The sequence below is a fragment of the Symphodus melops genome (genome assembly GCF_947650265.1).
Source record: "Symphodus melops genome assembly, chromosome: 14".
In the NCBI taxonomy this organism is placed as follows: Eukaryota; Metazoa; Chordata; class Actinopteri; order Labriformes; family Labridae; genus Symphodus; species Symphodus melops.
This window is the reverse complement of record NC_136704.1, coordinates 25,278,531-25,301,168: the sequence shown is the minus strand read 5'-3', so window position 1 is coordinate 25,301,168 and position 22,638 is coordinate 25,278,531. Positions and strand designations below refer to the sequence as shown.

The 22,638-nt window shown below is 44.0% G+C and overlaps 2 protein-coding genes across 2 annotated transcripts; both read left to right on the top strand.

The window, feature by feature from the left end:
- Nucleotides 1-385: 385 nt before the first annotated feature.
- Nucleotides 386-14,501, top strand: LOC306834650 (NACHT, LRR and PYD domains-containing protein 3-like). Its single transcript, XM_079360704.1, has 11 exons — nt 386-407; nt 614-763; nt 1,391-1,510; nt 2,530-2,615; nt 2,764-4,954; nt 6,616-6,789; nt 7,233-7,409; nt 8,637-8,810; nt 10,056-10,229; nt 11,011-11,184; nt 13,069-14,501. The coding sequence occupies exons 2-11, from the start codon at nt 633-635 to the stop codon at nt 13,076-13,078; spliced, it is 3,411 nt and encodes a 1,136-aa protein (XP_079216830.1). The 5' UTR covers nt 386-407; nt 614-632; the 3' UTR covers nt 13,079-14,501.
- Nucleotides 14,502-17,387: 2,886 nt separating this feature from the next.
- Nucleotides 17,388-21,885, top strand: tgif1 (TGFB-induced factor homeobox 1). The gene is made up of 3 exons (XM_079360731.1): nt 17,388-17,664; nt 19,365-19,594; nt 20,271-21,885. Exons 1-3 carry the CDS (start codon nt 17,649-17,651, stop codon nt 20,913-20,915), a joined length of 891 nt encoding a protein of 296 aa, XP_079216857.1. The 5' UTR covers nt 17,388-17,648; the 3' UTR covers nt 20,916-21,885.
- The last annotated feature ends 753 nt before the right edge of the window (nt 21,886-22,638 follow it).

The following is a 22,638-nucleotide window of genomic DNA, read 5'->3' as shown; positions in this document are numbered from 1 at the left end:
CCATCTGATCGATTAGCTATAAGTCTACACTAATATAAATTTACTAGAGAAAAATAATCTACATAAAGACTTTTACAGAATGTATTACGTACATTAATAATAAGCCGTTCCCCCAGGATGCCGCTGAGTAACCATGGTAACACACACTTCCTGTTTCCACCTGAGAGAGTGAAGTTTGTCCCAAAGCCTGCTGCTGTATTTCTACCCTCCACCTGGATGGAGGGGACTTCATTCAGCTGAGTGTGACTTCTGACAGAGTGCACTCCGTCACACAGACACTATTTCCTGTAAATGGAGAGGGGAGGGGCTCATGTGGAGGTGGGACGTTGAAAGTGAAAGTCAGTTCAGTCAGTTTAGACTCCATTTTAAGTCGACAGAAAGAGAAGAGACGTGTGGAGTGAAGCGGGGTGAGTGTTTATCAGAGTTTTTATATCTTCACTTCTGTACTCTCAGTTTCCTCCTGTGAACTGAACACAGACAGTTTATCATGATGTCACTCCTTACATTCATATGAGCTGTGTGTGCGTGTGTGTGTGTGTGTGTGTGTGTCATTAGATCAAACTGGTTTCTCCTGTGTTGATCTCTCAGTGAGTGTTTCTGTGTTTCCTCTCAGACTGACTTCAGATCACATCATGGATGTGCGTTTAGAGGAAGAGGAAGACGGAGCAGAGTCTCCTGTACCCAGCTGTCCGTCTCTGAAGAGTGATATGTCCAAAGGTTTGGATATAGACTTCAGTGATGAACCTGGACCCTCAGACTCAAAGTAAAAAAACTTATTGACTCATTTTCATTTCAGATTTAATTTCTCCTCAAATCAATCTGCTAGTTTAAACTTTATGATTTAAAGAGAAATCTTTTTCTTTATTTAAATCCTCCTCATTATTCCTGTAGTCCATATTTCCTGTTTGTCAAATATAAGCGTATTTGTCCAGTGTGTCACGTTCATCAGAAAAACACAGGAGCTGGACTCAATAGCAGAAACCAAAAACACTTCAGTTAACAAAAAGGCCAAAGTGAAAAAGGAGCTCCTTCTTTAGAGATGAACACAAAGGTCAGAGAGCAGACGAACCAGGAGCCCGGGTACGACTGATAGTGAACCAGCACAGGAGGGAAGAAACACTGAACATACAGGGCGACCAAACACAGGAGAGAGAGAGACAACACACAGGTGAAGACAATGAGGGCGATCAAAACTGGAGGGAAACGCAGACAGGAAGAAACTCTAAAGACACGATACACGGGGTGAAAAACTACCTTGTTTTGTCCTTGTAAATATGTTCTTGGACCCTCTTGAAAACGAGGTGATAACCTCAAGGGGCTTATACTAATATATGATAAATGTCATTTTAATTCATGTGATGGAAATATTAAAACGTTTGTTATTTTACAGAGTTCAGAGGAGCAGACAGAGAGCAGAGTCTCCTGTACCCAGCTGTCTGTCTCTGAAGAGTGATATGTCCAAAGGTCTTCCTGAATACTTCAGTAAAGAATCTGGACCTTCAAACTCAAAGTAAGTCTTCTCACTAACTCCTTGTCTCTTCAGATGTTTCCTTGTAGGGTCGCTCAGTCACTTTGTAAAGCTGTAATCTAAAAGGACTCTAAAGCACCGTTTCCACCGAGCGGTCCGGCTCGGTTCGTCTCGGTACGGCTTGTCTCGGTACGGCATGCATTTTGCTGTGTTTCCATCGACTAATCCCGGGAAAGATTCCCAAATAACCGATCCATACCGTCCCACTTTTTGGGACCCTTCCGTTGGGGAGCCAAGAATGTGGAGCCGACCCGAAAAGGTGGAGCTAAACACTGCAGTCCGTTGATTGGTTGAAAGAATTGTCACTTCCCGTGTTACGTCGGCAAACAAAACTCGGCCGTGTTTAAAGCATTGACTGTAATAAACAGCTGATTGTTTACGTCTGCATTTGTCCTCGCCGCTCACAGCCTTCTCTGAAACAAAGCTGGATTGAGTTCTTGTAATAAAGAGTCACATGACAGTGACAGAGGAGATGAACTGCTGGATGTCTCCAGCGTGGTTTTGTTTGTGTAGCGTTTTTCTCCTTTGTTGAATTTATTAGTTAGCGGTTAGCTGTTAGCAGTTAGCTTTTAGCTGCTATCATATGCCGCTATTTACGGAGTGGATATAGTCATCTGGCTTAAACGCCGCCTACCAAATAGGGCACGGGTGGCTGTGGAAACACAAACGGGATTGGGCTTCATTGAACCAAACCATACCAAACTGTACCGATCCGTACCGGACTGCTGAGTGGAAATGGGGCTTTACAAACCTTTGAACCTGCCCATTATCCTCCTACTTGTCATCAGCACATTTATTAGCAACAGAAGATGGCGCTCAGCACGGCCCCTGTTTCAGGTTGTCATTGTCTCTGTTTAGTCTTTTCAGCATCATCTGATATGATACTGTGAGCTCATACGTCAGAAGGTGTTTGAGAAAGCAGAGTTTAGATTGTGTTTGATGAATCTTCATGTTTTCTACCAGTCAACCATCAGTTTAGATCTAAAGACATGTCTTCACAGGGGGATGAAGAGGACTCATGCCAGAGAGGAGCAGACGTCCTGTCCTCAGCAGGGAAAAAGATCCAGACCAGGAAGCACTGAACAAAGTAAGACTGTACACCTTTGTGCTTCTGTGATCTCCTAAAACACAACTTTTATTGGTCAATGTCAAAAGTCTAGAAATTAAAACTTTTTTTACTTCTTTTACAAAAACATCTGACAACAATAATCAGATTCTGTCATTCTCTCTTTCAGTAGATAGAGGTCAGCAGGAGGTTTTTGATCAACATAAGGTCAGTCTGAGGACGAGATGTGAACATGTGACTGAAGGAAGTGATGAAACAGGAAGTAGAATCCACCTCAACAGGATCTACACTGAGCTCTTCATCACAGAGGGACAGAGAGAAGAGGTGAACACCCAACATGAGGTGAGACAGATGGAGACAGACTCTAAAAAGAAGAAGACCCTCCATGAGACTCCAATCAAGTGCCAGGACATCTTTAAAGCCTTACCGGACCAACAGGAACCAAAGACAGGAGCTCAACCCGACCAACAGGAACCAAAGACAGAAGCTAAACCCGACCAACAGGAACCAAAGACAGGAGCTCAACCCGACCAACAGGAACCAAAGACAGAAGCTCAACCCGACCAACAGGAACCAAAGACAGGAGCTCAACCCGACCAACAGGAATCAAAGACAGAAGCTCAACCCGACCAACAGGTACCAAAGACAGGAGCTCAACCCGACCAACAGGAACCAAAGACAGGAGCTCAACCCGACCAACAGGAATCAAAGACAGGAGCTCAACCCGACCAACAGGAACCAAAGACAGGAGCTCAACCCGACCAACAGGAACCAAAGACAGGAGCTCAACCCGACCAACAGGAACCAAAGACAGGAGCTCAACCCGACCAACAGAAACCCATCAGAGTGGTTCTGACAAACGGCGTGGCTGGTGTTGGAAAAACCTTCTCAGTGCAGAAGTTCACTCTGGACTGGGCCGAGGGCTCAGAGAACCAAGACGTCAGTCTGCTGATCCTGCTTTCATTCAGGGAGCTGAACTTGGTCAGAGATCAGCTCTACAGTCTTCTTGAGCTGCTCCGTGTTTTCCATCCAACATTACAGAAGGTGGCAGCAGAGACGCTCGCTGTCTGTAAACTGTTGTTCATCTTTGACGGCCTGGATGAAAGCAGACTGTCATTGGACTTCACAAACATGGAGGTTGTGTCTGATGTCACACAGAAGTCATCATTAAACACACTGTTCACAAACCTCATCAAGGGGAATCTGCTCCCCTCAGCTCTCATCTGGATCACTTCTCGACCTGCAGCAGCCAATCAGATCCCTCCTTCATGTGTTGACAGGGTAACAGAAGTACAAGGCTTCACTGACGCCCAGAAGGAGGAGTACTTCAGGAGGAGGTTCAGTGATGAAGATCTGTCCAGCAGAATCATCTCACACATCCAGACATCCAGGAGCCTCCACATCATGTGTCTGATCCCGGTCTTCTGCTGGATCACTGCCACAGTTCTGGAGCACATGATGAGCACAGAGCAGAGAGGAGAGCTGCCCAAGACTCTGACTGACATGTACTCACACTTCCTGCTGGTTCAGACACAGAGGAAGAAGAACAAGTATGGTGAGGGACATCAGATGAGTCCACATGAGCTGACGGAGGCTGACAGGGAAGTTCTTCTGAAGCTGGGGAGGCTGGCGTTTGAACATCTGGAGGACGGAAACATCATGTTCTACCAAGAAGACCTGGAGCGTTGTGGTCTGGATGTCACAGAGGCCTCGGTGTACTCAGGAGTTTGTACAGAGATCTTTAAATCAGAGTGTGTGATGTTCCAGAAATCAGTCTACTGCTTTGTTCATCTGAGCGTTCAGGAGTTTCTGGCTGCAGTCTACATGTTCCACTGTTTCACCAACAGGAACACAACAGTAGTGGAGGCTTTTCTGGGAGAATATTGTGTAGATTCAAGTCGTGTGGTTCTTCTAAATGAAGCAATGGAGAAATCCCTGGAAAGTAAGAACGGTCACCTGGACCTGTTTGTTCGCTTCCTTCATGGTCTTTGTCTGGAGTCAAACCAGAGACTCTTAGGAGGCCTGCTGGATCTAACAGACAACAGTCCAGAAAGAATCCAGAGAGTCATCAACAACCTGAAGGAGAGGAACAGTAAAGTTATCTCTCCTGACAGAAGCATCAACATCTTCCACTGTCTGACGGAGATGAAGGACCTCTCAGTCCATCAGGAGATCCAAGAGTTCCTGAAGTCAGAGAACAGATCAGAGAAGGAACTCTCTGTGTTTCAGTGCTCTGCTCTGGCCTACATGCTGCAGATGTCCGAGGAGGTTCTGGATGAGTTGGACCTGAAGATGTGCAAGACATCAGAGCAGGGACGACTGAGACTGATTCCAGCTGTGAGGAACTGCAGGAAGGCAAAGTAAGTCCAGATGTGATGAGTATTATAAATCAGTGTCATGTACTAATTTACTTATTTTAATATAAACTAAACATAATCCTCTCTGTTCATCAGAAACGGTTCCTCTGTTGATGTTCAGGAGAAACAGTCTTTTTGTTATGTTTTTACACAGATAAATGATGTTGTATTTAAGAGTTTTTTCCAACTCAGAAGGCTGTCGAAGGTTAAATCTTGTCTATCTCGCTCTGTGTTATTCATGCTTTACTACATCTCTTCTGGACTACTGTAATTCTCTCTATATTGGAGTTAGTCAGACCTCTCTATCTCATCTGCAGCTACTTCATAATGCTGCCGCCTCACAGGTTCAAGAAAACATGATCCTATCAGCCCTGTCTTGTCCTCCCTCCATTGGCTTCCAGTGAAATATAGAATTGATTTCAAAGTTTTGCTGTATACTTTTAAATGCCTAAATGGTTTAGCACCAGTGTATCTGACAAGTTTACTGGAACCCTATGTTCCTTCAAGGTCACTTAGATCATCTGACCAGCTTCTCCTTCTCAGTCCCCAAAACCAGGCGGAAGCTCTGTGGCCGCCCCTCGGCTCTGGAACAATCTGCCCCTGAGTATAAGACAAGCTCCTACTCTTCAGGTCTTTAAGACACACCTCAAATCTCATTTATACACTCTGACTTTCCCAACAGTTTCATGATGAGTATTTGATATTTTGTGGCTTTGTATGTTGTATGATTGATGTTGGAAGACTGTTGTATTTGTATATTGTAAAGCACTTTGGCACAATGTTGGTTGTATTTAAAGTGCTCTATAAATAAATGTGGTATGGTATGGTATGGTACGGTATGGTACGTGATGTTTTTTAACTTTTTGTCCTGAGGTCATAAACGTCTTTGATAGTTTTTTTGTGAACACATTCAGGAGAGAATTCCCAAAGAAGTGACTGAGATGTCTGATAGTGTTAATCCCTGAAAATAGAGATATCAGATGCTGTGAGCGCCCCCTTCCAGCCTCTGCAGGCATTACTAATCAATCATGAGCATCATCTCTGAACATCTCAGCAGGTAGATCACAGATAAACTGTTCTTACAAGAGATCCTTCACCTCACTACATTTGATTCTTTGCTGACTTGTTTGATTTCTGGATCATTCTGCAGCAGTCTCTGTATTTTCACGTTTATAGAAGTGAGCTAGACGAGAATAAGATCGTCTTCCTCCAGAGTTACTGTTCAATGACTTTCAAATGGTTTTCTACTCCAGAGAGAGTCCTCTGAATAGATCACGCTTCAGATCACTATAGACAAGATGTCATCCTGAATAAAACTACATTTGTTTCCATTAATCTGTAACATGTAGTGAATGATTGACAGATGAAGTTGAGTTTATTCGTAATTAAAGTGCATAATTAAAACTTGATAAATGACATTACATTTGTGATGACAGAGGGCCGATGCAAAAGGGAGAAAGGCATACAGATATATAACATGTCACACATATGAAGAATGTGCATGTTTGAAAACCAGTGATGAGAGTTTTTGTGTCAGTGACAGATTCCACAATTGTGTGAAGTTAACACCAAACAGGACAAACTGTTTAATCATCAAATGTGAGACGTGAATATCAAACTCTTCTTTTATACATCATATTTCTCTATTTTATGTGTCACTACAGACTGTCTGGCTGTGGACTCTCAAAGACTCACTGTGACGTCGTGGCCTCAGCTCTGAAGTCCAACCCCTCCCATCTCAGAGAGCTGGACCTGAACTCCAACAAGCTGCAGGATTCAGGAGTGAAGCTGCTGTGTGAGGGACTGCAGAGTCCAAACTGCAGACTGGAGACTCTGAGGTCAGATCACTGACTGTAATATAGATATGAATATAATAGAAACTGATTTTGAATGTATTAAAGGCTAGCAGCTTGAGATGCATGGTCTCTTCTTTAAGGGGGTCCTAACACAAATATAAAGAAATACACAAACATCTAAAACAGCTTCACTGAACAGACATACTGACAATCACACAAACACAGACAGATATGAAATATCTGATGGGATAGTTTTCAGCTTCAACACTTCAGAAGGGATCAGTCACAGAGTTTATCATTTACAACAAGTTTATGTTGAGTTTTGAAACAGTTTCTATATCCTGTCAAAGTATTCAGATTTATGAATCATCTTCATGCAGAGATTTCTTATAATGTGGAGAAAAGTTTCAAACTCTTCATGAAGATTAAAAACAACATGCACATGAAGCTTCTGGTTCTGAAGTCTTCTTTTATTCTTTATTCAGATTTGAGAGCTGCAGTTTGTCAGAGATCAGCTGTTCTTCTCTGGCCTCAGCTCTGAAGTCCAACCCCTCCCATCTCAGAGAGCTGGACCTGAGCCACAACAAACAGCCGCAGGATTCAGGAGTGAAGCTGCTGTGTGATTATCTGCAGAGTCCAAACTGCAGACTGGAGACTCTGAGGTCAGATCACTGACTGTGTCATTTATTTGAAACATTTCAATCCACATCCTCCATTGTTGCACATTTCAGGATTTATATGTTTTCAGTGTTTGTCTGAATTTAAATCTCTAGATATTTAATGGTTTAGAAGATTTTTATTTTTTCAAGTTGTTGAATAATTTAGAGATTTGATGTGAACATGTTTTTATGACTATGTGAAGTAAAGTTGAACAAGGTGCACATGAAGCCTCTCTGGTTTCCTCTGGTTCTGTTAAGAAGTGAAATCATGAAGACTTGTGAGCCAATAATATCTGATTTGATAAATCAGTCCCTCAGCTGTGTAGCTGACTCTGCTCTGTTACTTTTTACTATGTTTAATATTTGAGATTGTTTTTGAACCCAGCAGACACGGAGCAAAGACGATGTGGGTACAAGATACGATCTGTAGGAAGCTAAAATACGGGGAATATCAGACATTTTGAAAAGAGCACCCATGACTTAACAGCACCTTTCTGAAAAGATGAAAGAGCTCACAGTGGGCGCACAAATACGACAGATGACTTTTTAAACAGATGCTGGGAGCTGCACTTTTCATCCAGACAGAAGCTTTATGCTGCAAAGTGTCTCTTGACCCATTAAAAACAACTGGAAAAAGACACTGGCTTCAAGAAGAAACCATGAAGAGACACTGGGCCTAAAACAGAATATTATTTGAATGAGTCATGAAATCAGATGAGTGTGTGTGTGTGTGTGTGTGTGTGAGTGAGAGAGAGAGAGAGACATCACTGAGTGAGGCAGAGGAATATGCGTCACAAAGTAAATGGCTCTGCTCAGATTAGAAAATCACTCAATCACATCGAAGTGTGTCCAAGAAAATTGTTGACATGAAAAAAAATAATCCCAACTAGTTTTGCAATTTTTCTTAAAAGCTGCAGAGAAATCAGGCATCAGGCAACAATAACCCAAAAAGTCTGCAGAATCCTGGAGGGACTGATACATGTAGTAAGATCACAGAGCTGACTGAGATCAGCAGCCTGTTCTTCATCTGTGCACATGAACAGCTGGATGAATGTTGAGCTGACATTTGGAGGATTTAGATTTAGTGAATACACAATCAGAAATGATCCTCTAATCATTTAGAGAAAACTTGATTCATCAGGACAAAGTGATGTTGAGATACTCATCACAAACTGAACACACGTGACTGGATTACACATTATTTTCATTCTTCTTTTATTCTTTATTCAGATTTGAGAGCTGCAGGTTTTCAGAGATCAGCTGTTCTTCTCTGGTCTCAGCTCTGATGTCCAACCCCTCCCATCTCAGAGAGCTGGACCTGAGTGACAATAAGCTGCAGGATTCAGGAGTGAAGCTGCTGTGTGAGGGACTGCAGAGTCCAAACTGCAGACTGGAGACTCTGAGGTCAGCTCACTGACTGTGTCATTTATTTGGATCATTTCAATCCACATCCTCCATTGTTGCACATTTCAGGATTTATATATTTTCAGTGTTTGTCTGAATTTAAATCTCTAGATATTTAATGATTTTGAAGATTTTTATTTTTTCAAGTTGTTGAATAATTTAGAGATTTGATGTGAACATGTTTTTATGACTATGTGAAGTAAAGTTGAACAAGGTGCACATGAAGCCTCTCTGGTTTCCTCTGGTTCTGTTAAGAAGTGAAATCATGAAGACTTGTGAGCCAATAATATCTGATTTGATAAATCAGTCCCTCAGCTGTGTAGCTGACTCTGCTCTGTTACTTTTTACTATGTTTAATATTTGAGATTGTTTTTTAACCCAGCAGACACGGAGCAAAGACGATGTGGGTACAAGATACGATCTGTAGGAAGCTAAAATACGGGGAATATCAGACATTTTGAAAAGAGCACCCATGACTTAACAGCACCTTTCTGAAAAGATGAAAGAGCTTGCAGTGGGCGCACAAATACGACAGATCACTTTTTAAACAGACGCTGGGAGCTGCACTTTTCATCCAGACAGAAGCTTTATGCTGCAAAGTGTCTCTTGACCCATTAAAAACAACTGGAAAAAGACACTGGCTTCAAGACAAAACCATGAAGAGACACTGGGCCTAAAACACAATATTATTTGAATGAGTCATGAAATCAGATGAAGAGTGTGTGTGTGTGTGTGTGTGTGTGTGTGTGTGTGTGAGAGAGAGAGAGAGAGGGAGAGACATCACTGAGTGAGGCAGAGGAATATGCGTCACAAAGTAAATGTCTCTGCTCAGATTAGAAAATCACTCAATCACATCGAAGTGTGTCCAAGAAAATTGTTGACATGAAAAAAATAATCCCAACTAGTTTTGCAATTTTTCTTAAAAGCTGCAGAGAAATCAGGCATCAGGCAACAATAACCCAAAAAGTCTGCAGAATCCTGGAGGGACTGATACATGTAGTAAGATCACAGAGCTGACTGAGATCAGCAGCCTGTTCTTCATCTGTGCACATGAACAGCTGGATGAATGTTGAGCTGACATTTGGAGGATTTAGATTTAGTGAATACACAATCAGAAATGATCCTCTAATCATTTAGAGAAAACTTGATTCATCAGGACAAAGTGATGTTGAGATACTCATCACAACCTGAACACATGTGACTGGATTACACATTATTTTTATTCTTCTTTTATTCTTTATTCAGATTGAGTCTCTGCAGTTTGTCAGAGATCAGCTGTTCTTCTCTGGTCTCAGCTCTGAAGTCCAACCCCTCCCATCTCAGAGAGCTGGACCTGAGCTACAACGAGCTGCAGGATTCAGGAGTGAAGCTGCTGTGTGAGGGACTGCAGAGTCCAAACTGCAGACTGAAGACTCTGAGGTCAGATCACTGACTGTCATTTATTTGAAACATTTCAATCCACATCCTCCATTGTTGCACATTTCAGGATTTAAATATTTTCAGTATTTGTCTGAATTTAAATCTCTGGATATTTAATAATTTAGGAGATTTTTATTTTTTCAAGTTGTTGAATAATTTAGAGATTTGATGTGAACATGTTTTTATGACTGTTGGGTTTTTATGTAGTCAGTTTGATTATTACATTTATATTAATAATCATGATTCATTAATGTTAAGTCATTGTGTGTTTTAATTTAATGTTCCCTCGACTTGAATAGAGCTTAAAGATCACAGAGATTCACAGCTCAGATTCTTTCTTTAGATATTTTTCCAACATTTTAAACAATCCCTCAGGAGTTGATCAGGTTGTAAACCTTCCAAACATGATAAGACATGTTAATTAACAAATGTCTGTTCAGAACTTAAATATGCAAAATCAAAATTTAAAATATTTAACCATGCTTCTTTTATCATCCTTCACTTTAAACAGAATCTAAATTAATATAACAATTACATTAATATGAATGTTAGTATTCATTCAGTTCTTTCTATTTTCTTTACAATGTAAACATAACAGTTAAATGTGTTCAATATTAATTTCTTATTCTATTCTTCTAATTTAATCGTCTCATGTAACCCAGAATGCATCACTCTGAAATAATCAGCCTAGATGAAGAACATGTAAACATTTAAATATTCTAAACAGATAATTAACAAAAAGTGAAGGATTATACATTATTTTTATTCTTCTTTTATTCAGATTGAGTGAGTGCAGTTTGTCAGAGATCAGCTGTTCTTATCTGGCCTCAGCTCTCCAGTCCAACCCCTCCCATCTCAGAGAGCTGGAGCTGATCTACAACAAGCTGCAGGATTCAGGAGTGAAGCTGCTGTGTGATCTTCAGAAGAAACCAAACTATGCACTGGAGACTCTGAGGTCAGTCTTACAGTGTACTTTAGTCAACCCTCATTAAGTTTGAATTAATACTAATCAACAAGTTACTGACCAGTTCTATCAAACATATTCCTCTGTATAAAGTTTATTAATGCAAACTTTTAAGTTTAGTCTGTTTAAAAACGTGTTTGTAGGGGGGGTCTGGAGGTCTCACACAGAAATGTCTTCCCCTTGATGTGATCAGTATTAATGCACAGGTTGAAGGTTTTCTGCAGCTCTTTGATATAATAATCGAGTAATGCTTCCTATTTGTGTATTAATCCAGAACATGTTCACACAGTGAGGCATTCATTTGAAAACATGGAGACTTCTAGTTCTTTTGTTTCTATAGTTAGCTCTGCACAGTTCATACAGACTCTGCTGCCTTTTCAACTTATTGGACTGACTTTAGTTTAGTTTGGAATCAAACATCATCGAAGTCCTGGAGCTCCTCTGTTTGTTCTGTTACATGTTTGTCCTGGAGCTCCTCTGTTTGTTCTGTTACATGTTTGTCCTGGAGCTCCTCTGTTTGTTCTCTGTTACATGTTTGTCCTGGAGCTCCTCTGTTTGTTCTCTGTTACATGTTTGTCCTGGAGCTCCTCTGTTTGTTCTCTGTTACATGTTTGTCCTGGAGCTCCTCTATTTGTTCTGTTACATGTTTGTCCTGGAGCTCCTCTGTTACATGTTTGTCCTGGAGCTCCTCTGTTACATGTTTGTCCTGGAGCTCCTCTGTTTGTTCTGTTACATGTTTGTCCTGGAGCTCCTCTGTTTGTTCTCTGTTACATGTTTGTCCTGGAGCTCCTCTATTTGTTCTGTTACATGTTTGTCCTGGAGCTCCTCTGTTACATGTTTGTCCTGGAGCTCCTCTGTTACATGTTTGTCCTGGAGCTCCTCTGTTTGCTCTGTTACATGTTTGTCTTGGAGCTCCTCTGTTTGTTCTGTTACATGTTTGTCCTGGAGCTCCTCTGTTTGTTCTCTGTTACATGTTTGTCCTGGAGCTCCTCTATTTGTTCTGTTACATGTTTGTCCTGGAGCTCCTCTGTTACATGTTTGTCCTGGAGCTCCTCTGTTACATGTTTGTCCTGGAGCTCCTCTGTTTGCTCTGTTACATGTTTGTCCTGGAGCTCCTCTGTTACATGTTTGTCCTGGAGCTCCTCTGTTACATGTTTGTCCTGGAGCTCCTCTGTTTGTTCTGTTACATGTTTGTCCTGGAGCTCCTCTGTTACATGTTTGTCCTGGAGCTCCTCTATTTGTTCTGTTACATGTTTGTCCTGGAGCTCCTCTATTTGTTCTGTTACATGTTTGTCCTGGAGCTCCTCTATTTGTTCTGTTACATGTTTGTCCTGGAGCTCCTCTGTTACATGTTTGTCCTGGAGCTCCTCTATTTGTTCTGTTACATGTTTGTCCTGGAGCTCCTCTGTTACATGTTTGTCCTGGAGCTCCTCTGTTTGTTCTCTGTTACATGTTTGTCCTGGAGCTCCTCTGTTACATGTTTGTCCTGGAGCTCCTCTGTTACATGTTTGTCCTGGAGCTCCTCTGTTACATGTTTGTCCTGGAGCTCCTCTGTTTGTTCTGTTACATGTTTGTCCTGGAGCTCCTCTGTTACATGTTTGTCCTGGTTGGAGGGTTTTTGATTTTTCATCCTTTTCTGTATATGATGAACATTTACTGTGAATGTTTTTATTGAGTCTTTATTTGATCAAACATGTCCCATAACTCAGGGTCAAATCTCACACTCAGACACCAATATGAAACTGTTCAGTGTTAAAGAGGTGGAGTGGGGGCGGAGCTTAGTTACAGCGCTGTGGGGGAATCTGATGACTTCCAGCTGACGAAGAGAGTCAGTGTAGAAAATGATTTCTGTCATCTCTCTTCTTCTCTCATTAGATGTTGGTGATCCCAGTTATAATGTGAGCGATCAGGACTCTGGTGGAGCAGAGAGGAGCAGCTGATGATCCACAGAGGAGGAACCTCCACCATGTTGTGTGTGGAGAAGCTCTGCAAGCTGAGGAGAGCTTCATCCATCAGGGACTGACAGAGGAATCAGCTCACACTTCATTTCAATCATATTTCTAATGAATCTGTGAATCACCGGTGATTCTCAAAGTGGGGTCTGCAGAATAGGAAAAAGCTTTCCTGCAAAACAAAGGAATAATAATTGTTCTTTTTAAACATGACGTTAACAAAAAAGCAACGCAGAAGTGGTGGATGAAGCAAAACAACACTACAACGAGAATATTTGTCTATTCGGCAAAACAGGTCAACCAGAAAACGGTCAAATTGATTCTCCTCTCTCGTGCTTTTATAGCCAACATGAAACTGCCTAATGGAGCGACTTCAGCACCATACGTTTAACCAACATGGTTAATAAGACCATTTAAAGTTTGATGATTTGATGCAATATAAAAAATAAGCTAAACCAAGTTAATGCAGAGCCATCACATTAACTCATAAATCACTTTTTTAATTGTTAGGCTGGTGCCATAAAATGAGCTCGACCTTTATTTTGAAGGCAGAATGACCTCATATCCGGTTACGTCATGCTGTCAGCGGTAGACTTGACGCAGCTCTCCGTTTACAGGTCCTGACTGGCGCTGCGTGGTTGTTCGATAACAAGTCGGAAAAATGTAAAGGATTCGATGTGTCACCTCACTTTAGAAAAAGAAGCGTGGAGTGATTCTCCTTTTATTCCTGTAATGATCAGCTTGGAGAGGATTTTATGTCATTACTGTGGCATGCATAAACAATATTCCCAAACCCATTACTCGTCACCATTACTCATAGAAAGGAGCAAAAGTAGACCCTTAATAACACTTATTAAATACATCATCACAACACTTCTATCAGGCTTTAGAGACAAATTAAAGTGTTTCATTTATAATCATTGAAATGAAACAACCGCTCAGACTCATCATCAGACTGAGCTCCTCTAGTGACTCCTGTAATCCACATATTCAAGTTTGAAGAACAGGAAGACGTCCACACTGACTGAAGAGTCGAGCTTGAGAGGAAGTTATGGAAACTTCTCTTTTAGTCTCCAAGCTCCTTAAACAATAAAACATGGAGAGAAAAGGTCATATTGAACTGAATCAATCCCGTCTTTACTCCTCTTCTTCATTTATTCATTTACACTCCCAGAATGCACGTGGTGCCTCCGGTCTCTAAATGTACTGTTGGAGGTATTCCCTCCTTTCCTTCTCTTGGTGGTCTTTAATCTTTGCTCTGGTTGTTTTTCTTCAGTATCTGAGTCTGTTGTTTGTGCAGCATTATGGTGAACGTGGTTGTGTTAAATGTGCTTCATGAATAAACTCTAACTTCCAGTGTACAGTTGTGTGTCGCCTGTTTCATAACGAGGTGAAACTCTCAGGTTATGAGATGTAGACTTGTCGTCGTCAGCAGGCTGCTGCATGCTCACGTCTCTATTTTTAACTCGCTGACTGTTTCATCCTGAACACTGGAAACAGAGTCACCCGACCTGAGTTTGATCTGAATGAGATGGCTTAATATAGACGTTACACAGCGGGCTCACATTCATACGCAGCAGCGACATCATGTTTGGACGTCTTCGGTTCCACTATGACGACCTCACTCATCACTGTTTGCTGTCGACACGTGTCGGAGGGTCTTCTTTGACCACATGCAGACGAGTCTCTCTCAGGTCTGCTTCCTGCAGTCAGACAAGAACAGGGACCTGATCTTCAGTCTCAGTCCTCTTTCTTACCGTCTGTTCCTAAAGGAGTTTAAGTTTGCCGCTCCCTCCCTCCCTTTACTCTGAACGAATCACAAGAAGACCTGAGACTTAACGAGCTGCTCTCATTGGAGGATTTTAAAAGGATGATTGAAGAAGCTGGAGGCAGACATGTAGATATTCTTCCTGATGTGTCTGTGTCTTTTCTTGATAAATATTTACTGTTTAAATCTGTGTTGTTTATTTTCTTTGTTTGTATTTGTTTGTGTTTAACAAAGTGTTTGTATCGGCCCGAGCCGCCGGAAGTTATTCTGAACAGGAGGTGCTGTGAACCTATCAGCCTATTTAGAATACATTTATAATATATACATTTAAATGTTTAAAATAAATACATAGCTTAAGATTCACCACGTCATTGTCTTACACTCTTCAGTGAACACAGCCAGACACACACACACACACACACACACACACACACACACACACACACACACACACACACACACACACACACACACACACACACACACACACATATATATGCACTATCTTCACAATAACGCTTTCACAATGCAACAGGTTTGATCAGCCTGCATGAACCGGAGTCACTGCACCTGCGTTCATGTCACACACTCTATTAGCTCCAACATTTTACACACAGCACAAAGAAATCATCTCAGACAATCTAAGCATGTTATTGAATAGCTCTCAACATCCATTAAAATATTAAACTATAAAAAAAACACTTTTTTCTCCATCTCCAACCTTTCTACACAAACCACATGGAAACAATCTCAGATTATTTACATGTTATTAAACAGTTCTCCAGATCCATCACACACAGAACACGTGATCAAAATAACTCTCCATCCCAGCACATTGTAAAAACACTACAGTGTGACGTCACACAGCAGAGATATGAAGGTGATCTTACTTTGAGCTGCAGACAGGATGTCCTGCTTACAGGTGTCCACATGTCCAGGTGGAGATAAAGTCTGTAATGAGGGGACGGATGTCCAGGGACTTCATGATGTCTCTGTGGACATGCATCAGTGAAAGGTTTGTGAGTCTTGTCTGGGTCTTCTTGGTGCTGCGTGTCTTTAAAAGACGTCAGGCTGAGAAGGTGCGCTCAGGTGAGGACACAGAGACGGGCAGGGACAGACGGAACTCAATCAGTGTTTCGGTCTCTTGTTTGTTGCTGGAGCTTACTCCAACATGATGCTACATCCTGAACTGTGACACTCACAGACCGAGCATGGAGCGAGCAGGGAACCTTCTCACTTCACTCAGCGTCTGTCTGCAGCCACGAGTCTACCTGACGTCGACAACGTCACTTCCGTCAACTTGTGTTGATTAGGCCTAAAAATAATTAAATCAAAAATACATTTAATAGCCTGCGTGTGTCAAAATCTTTTCCCTGAAGATTCATAAATTGTGCAAAAATATTTTTAAAACATTTTTAAAGAATCACGCCACAGCAGCCCCCCTTCCCGCGGCCATGGTAGGTCATAGGTCATAGGTCATGTTGTCATCGTGGCACGCTCTGTCAGCTGCACACATACAAACGTTACACTGTTGAGTAAATGCTTCATCGAGCCACCAGAGGGAGTCCGAGGACGTTGTGTTGAGTCCATGGCTGCAGCGTTGGAGTAAAAATAGTACCACAAACAGACGCGCGGAGGCGACATTCGGCTTAGCAGAGACATGAACGCCTGTCTGGAACAAATGCATGTACAGGGGACGATGCTACAGCAGCTGTCGCAAGGTTGTGCAGCGCATACAAATGAGAGCATTGATCTGTTTCCCTCGCTGTTGTCTTCATAGGAGCCCAGGCTGGAAGCAGCGTGCGCGTTACACAATGAAAGAGCGCAGCCTCGTGTTTGTGATGTGAAACTGAAAGAAAACAACACGCACCACTCCGTCTACTGGAGCAATTCTATAGCCTACATTTGATGGCATTAAACCTACTATATATTATTGGTCTTAATATTTTAGCTCCACGAAAACACGACGATAATAAAAAGGTTCAGGGAGGAAACGCAGGATCTGCTCGGCTGGTCTGACAGTAAAGCGACACTTTAGGACCCAGATGAGATTGAAGGCACACAGTGCGATGATCTAATCTAACACAGGTGTCCATGTAGCCTCTTTTCATCGAGCTGCTTTTCATGTGTGTAAGATGAAGCACGAGGTCCGCAGTGCTCCGTGCTGTTGTTGTTTTCATCCGGACGCTCCGCCTCAGTCTGCGCAGCTTCACTTTACACCAACAAGGCTGCTGCTTATTTACAGCTGGGGGCTTTTTGGTTTGGTTTTGTTGGGCTGATGTTCCGCACTGTAAAGCTTTAACCAGACTGTATCCATGTCAGTGGAATAAGCCATGCTGATGTCAGAGATTTTTCCTCTGCCCCTCCGCGGTGGGAGGATCTCCGTGCGTTGAGTCACGCAGCTGTCAAAGATAGCTGTCACCCAGTTTCAGGATCAAACACACACACACACACACGCAGTCAATGAGAAAAGGGCTCTGAGCCGACAGGACGCAGAGGTCTCAGGTAACCCCCCCTCCCTCCTCCTCAAGTCTCCAAACAAGGACGACCACGAGAGGAGAAAGACAGAAAGAATCCAATAAGGAGGGAAAGACGCGATTCTTGATGAATAAGGATTTTCGCGTATTCGGATCCACGCTGGGAATATCTGGAGAAAAGCAGACAAACACTACGTTCACACAAAGGCACTTTTCCTCTGCGCCTCTCAAGCAAACTGTGGCTTTCTTCGCACGGAGATGAAGTCGAAAAAAGGTAAGGTTGGACTGCTTTAAAAGATCATTAGAGTGGGATTGTGTAAAGATACGCAGAGGCGACGCGTCGTGGAGCGCGTTTCCTCCCATGCAGACCATGCACTCTATTGTTTCCTCTGCAGACATGACAGGGGGGCTTTCTGCCATGTGCTGGCGCGATGTCAAACCAACATTTAACGCTCTCTTTATGATCTCCTGCTTGATATTAAAGCAAGTTTAGTCAGGACAGCGCACGGCTGAGTGCTGCTTTGTTACCTCACGGTGGAATTAGGCTGACTTCAGACCTCTCAAACACGTCCAAAGTGAAGGAAAACGAGGCTTTGCTTCCGCTCGTTTCAACGTCACACGCGACATTTGTGTCCTAGTTTGTCCAACGCGAGGACACGACTTAAAGTTTGGCGACTATTTGGAGTTTAAGAGTTTGAAGTGTTCCATTTGTTCAAAGCGCAGACGTCAGAAACTCGCTATGTTGCATCTTTTGACTGTCCCCGACCAGATTAAACACCTCCAGCTGCTCTTTATAGAGTCTTAATCCAGCTGGAGGCTCGTCTTCATCCTGACCTCGTTGTGGGAACTTGCCTTGTTCCACTCGTGGACCTCGTGGTGCAGCGCGCACACAATAGAAAACCTCTCACAAGTTGGTCAAACTTCCTAAAAACAGTGTGTTGGTGACGTGGGCTGCTGTTTTGTGCCCACTCTGCTGTTTCTCGGAGGGTAAACTTGATGTTTCGTTTGTAGAAACTTTTGAATCGCATACAAAGAAGCACGCAGCTCCAGATTCTTTTGTTTAGTCTGGAGACGCTGATTTGCAACAGGTCTCCCCTCCCCCCCTTCCCCTCTCTCTGCCTCTCAGCCTACGTAATTACCTCATCCTGTTGGCCGCACACACTTGGGAACTTTCGGATTTCTTTCCCACTAGTTGAGAGCAGACAGCTCAAGGCTCTTAAATCCAACATTTTGTGAACGGGGTTTGGTCTGCGTGCACAGGAAGCTGCTTGAACCAGCTGAACAGAATCACACGTACATAAACATATCTGCTTGTTCACATCCAGGATTGGTGGGAATTGGACCAGAAACAATAAAGCTTACTCTCTGACAGGAGGTCCGAGTGCTTTCAGAACTCTAACCTATACAAGCCGGGTTGTTCTTCTCCACTAAGACATTTAAAAGTAGGCTAATTAAAATGCTCCAATCATGCTTGATCATGACTGACTTTGATTAGACATGCCTGGGATCATCATGGAAAGCAGTTCTGTAATCTGCTGTCCCTTTTCCTCGTGCTCTGATTTGTCCTTGTGGTCAGCTCGGCGTACACGACTTATCCGGGCACGCAAGGTGTTCTCTCTTTTTGTGCAGCAGACCTGGCGTGTATTTGTCGAGGCAGGTTTTATAACTGCCAGAGCATCAGACTCGCCTTTGTGACGTCCCCCCCCCTCCCCTCCCCTCCCTCCCTCCCTCGCTCTCTCTCCCTCCATGGCTCCCTCCTCCCCCTCACACCCTCCCTGGCTCCTTATATGAATCACATGGCTGAACTTGACAGCTTGCTTCTGACACATCAGCTGCCTCCCAGACAGCTTGTGTTTGAACGGCTGCGGCGGAGAGGCCAACAACACTTAGTCTGACATGAGGAGGGATGCATATTGTTCTTTGTTCCTCTTCTTCTTACACACTCCTCTTTCTCCCCTGGCTCGCTCTGCGCAGGTCTCATGATGCTGTCGGGGAGCGAGACGGACGACGAGGACAGCGTGGATGCCCCCCTGGATCTGTCGTCCAGCGGGGGGAGCAGTGGGAAGAGGAAACGGCGAGGGAACCTGCCCAAAGAGTCGGTCCAGATCCTTCGGGACTGGCTGTACGAGCACCGATACAACGCGTACCCCTCGGAGCAGGAGAAAGCCCTCCTCTCCAAGCAGACCCAGCTCTCCACACTGCAGGTACGCCGCCTGAAGAGACCCGATCGTGAAACTCGAGCCGAGAGTGTCAACAACAGAGCGCTGAAAAAGTAGAGGAAGCTAGTGTGAGGCTGACTGAATCATATCCTGTTGAAGCTAACAAAACATGACACATAAACAGAGAACTGAAGGTCATCCAACGCAGCCTGATGTCGCAACTTGAAAGCCTGAGTCGACGTGAGTAACGTGAGTAAGCGCACTCCCTGTGTGCCGCTGCAGGCTTGGCTGAGCCACTAGGACAGGAATTTCCCTCCCTCCAGCCCCTTTCCATCCCAGCTGTCTGGGAACAATGCAGAGTCATTTACAGGGGTTAGAGCTGCACGTCTCCCGGAGCCGGTTACAACTGGCCTGCAGGACCGAGGACAGAACGGAGACATGACTGAGATTTACTGCTTTGACAAAGAAGAGACGGCTTTAGATAATAAACTACAAGTCTGAAGCTTTTCTAAATATGACTGAACATGAGGGAAGTTCCCAGAGTCCCTCCTCAGGTTAATCCATGTAGTTGTTGACACTTTCAGTTATATGACTCACAGGTGTCACCTGCAGCCGTGGGGGGGGGGGGGGGTACCAGCAGATTTTCCTAGAAATGGCAGAAGATCAGCGAGCCATGTGACGGGTCTTTTTTCAAAGCATGCGTGTGTTCTGTCTCCCCCAGGTGTGCAACTGGTTCATCAACGCTCGGCGGCGACTTCTCCCTGAGATGTTGAGAAAAGACGGCAAAGATCCCAACCAGTTCACCATCTCCAGGAAGGGCAGCAAAGCCGGCGACAGCTTCTCCGACAGCTCCCAGTCGCCCAAACACAGCAGCCCGGCGGGGGGGGCGGACGACGGCTACGACCAGCGCGCCCTCCACCCGTCCAGCTTCGAACCCGCCGCGTCCGGCCTCCCGAGGAAAGCCGTGTCCCCCTCCGTACCCTCTCCAACCCCCGTGTCGTCTCCTCCTCCAGGGGTCATCCCCACCCGGCCTTCGGTCATCTGTCACACTACTGTCACCGCGGCGATACAAGCCCCTCCCTCTGTGCCGGGAATGAACTGCGACAGGGCGGAGGAGCTGCTGCAGCACGCGCAGGCGCTGCTCCGGTGCAGGGAGGAAGTGCCGCTCAACGCCACCACCACCACCACCATCCTGGGCAGCACCGGCGTGGAGGGCAACCTGAGCCCCCGCAGCGGGCTCTTCAACACCCCACCCCCCACCCCTCCAGACCTCACACAGGACTTCAGCGGCTTCCAGCTCCTGGTGGACGTGGCTCTGAAACGGGCGGCGGAGATGGAGCTGCAGGCCAAGCAGCTGGTCTCCTAAAAGGGACAGAAGAAGAAGAAGAGGGAAAAGAGACTTTGTGTTCTGACTGTAGAACTGGAGCGGAGTTCAGTGACTCGTCTGCACGCGACAGAGAACAAACACAGAAAAGCCTGATCATTTCTATTTTTGGTAAACCAATCAAATTGACGAGGATGTTTTTGTTTTTTTATGGAGAAACAAACTGTATCGAGGTGCCTTGGCTGTACGTTGTTAGTTCATTTCACAGACATGCGTATGTATCTACATGTGTATCTTATTTGCACACAGGGACCAAAAAAAAAAATAACCACAAAAGAAATGTTAGTGGAGAAATGCTGCGTGTCTTATGTCGCTCCGTCGATCCTGCGTGTCGTCACGGAGAGCCGGACGCGGCGCTCACACATTTCAACAGATCCGTTCACGCTCGCTCTGCCTCGTTCGTTTGCACACTAAAGGCAGAGGAAGGTCATCTCAGTGTCTTAAACATACTTTGCTCCTGGCATCTATGACAAACTTATTCACTACTGTAGTCAATGTTACGTGTTTTCATGAGTATAAGTATAGTTTTGATTTTGTATTTACTTTTAGCTATTTTTTAAAAGAAAATCTTTGTTGTTTTTTTTTTTTACTCCATCTTCATCCCCTCCATCAAGGGATATTTCAGATGACCAATGTAGCAGGTTCGTAGTCTGAGCCTTCATCCCACCATCACTCAGCAGGGGGGGGAGGGGGGGGGACAAAACGACGGCCAGTGGACTGGACAATTCAAACACTACAGATGTCTTTTTCTGCATTCTGCTGTTTTTACATCCTGACTGAGACAGCGTCTTTTTCTAAAGTCACCAAAAAATCCACCTTTTCATGTATAATAGGACCATGTGTATAGTTAATGTGACACCATGCCCAATGATGTGATTTCTTTTCATACTGTGCAATGTTTGTGGCAAGGAGGGGTCACATGGGATTCAAAATAAAGTTTTGTTTTTCTACATCCCAGACTCCCGCTCTGCTGTTTTTTTCCCTCCGACAAACACGTCTGCACGCCGGCGCTCCGTGAGGATGCTCCATTCAAACCCTGAAGGACGAGGAGAGGGAGTCAGAAATAGTCCCAGCATTCATGTGTTTCCACGGGGCGACCGTTAGGAAACATTCCTGAGTGTGTGTGTGTGTGTGTGTGTGTGTGTGTGTGTGTGTGTGTGTGTGTGAGAGAGAGGTTTACAACAGGCTCCTGCCGATTAGCATAATCCTGCATAAATTAACACCAGCAAACGGCAGACGTCAACACTTTCTTGCCAGCAGGGGCTTTTGTGTGTCCCTGCATCTCAATGGAGTCGATGTAAGTCGATACGTGAGGCAGCTTACAGCGGCGGGTTGGTTCAAGGCTGCGTCCACAGCTGTTCTGAAGCTGCTACGTGAATGTTTGCAGGGTCTCTGAAGCTCGACACGTCTTCACTCAGACAGTTTGGATGCATTAAAGTCAGAACCTGATGCTCTGTTTATTCATCAGGTCGACCTCAAGTAATGATGATAATACGTGTTACTGCTTCATGCTGGAGGGACAACCCACTTTTTGTTTTTCTTGCTGCCTGGCGTCAGAGTGTGGCGTGCAGGATGGGTCCAAACTCTACCAACAAGACCAAATCCGAGTAACAGGGTCGACACAAAGGTGGGTCAACTTTTAGGCCGAGTCAAAAATTCAGTGATGGAAAAAAAAAAAGACAGAGCGGTTTGAGGGTTCTTATTT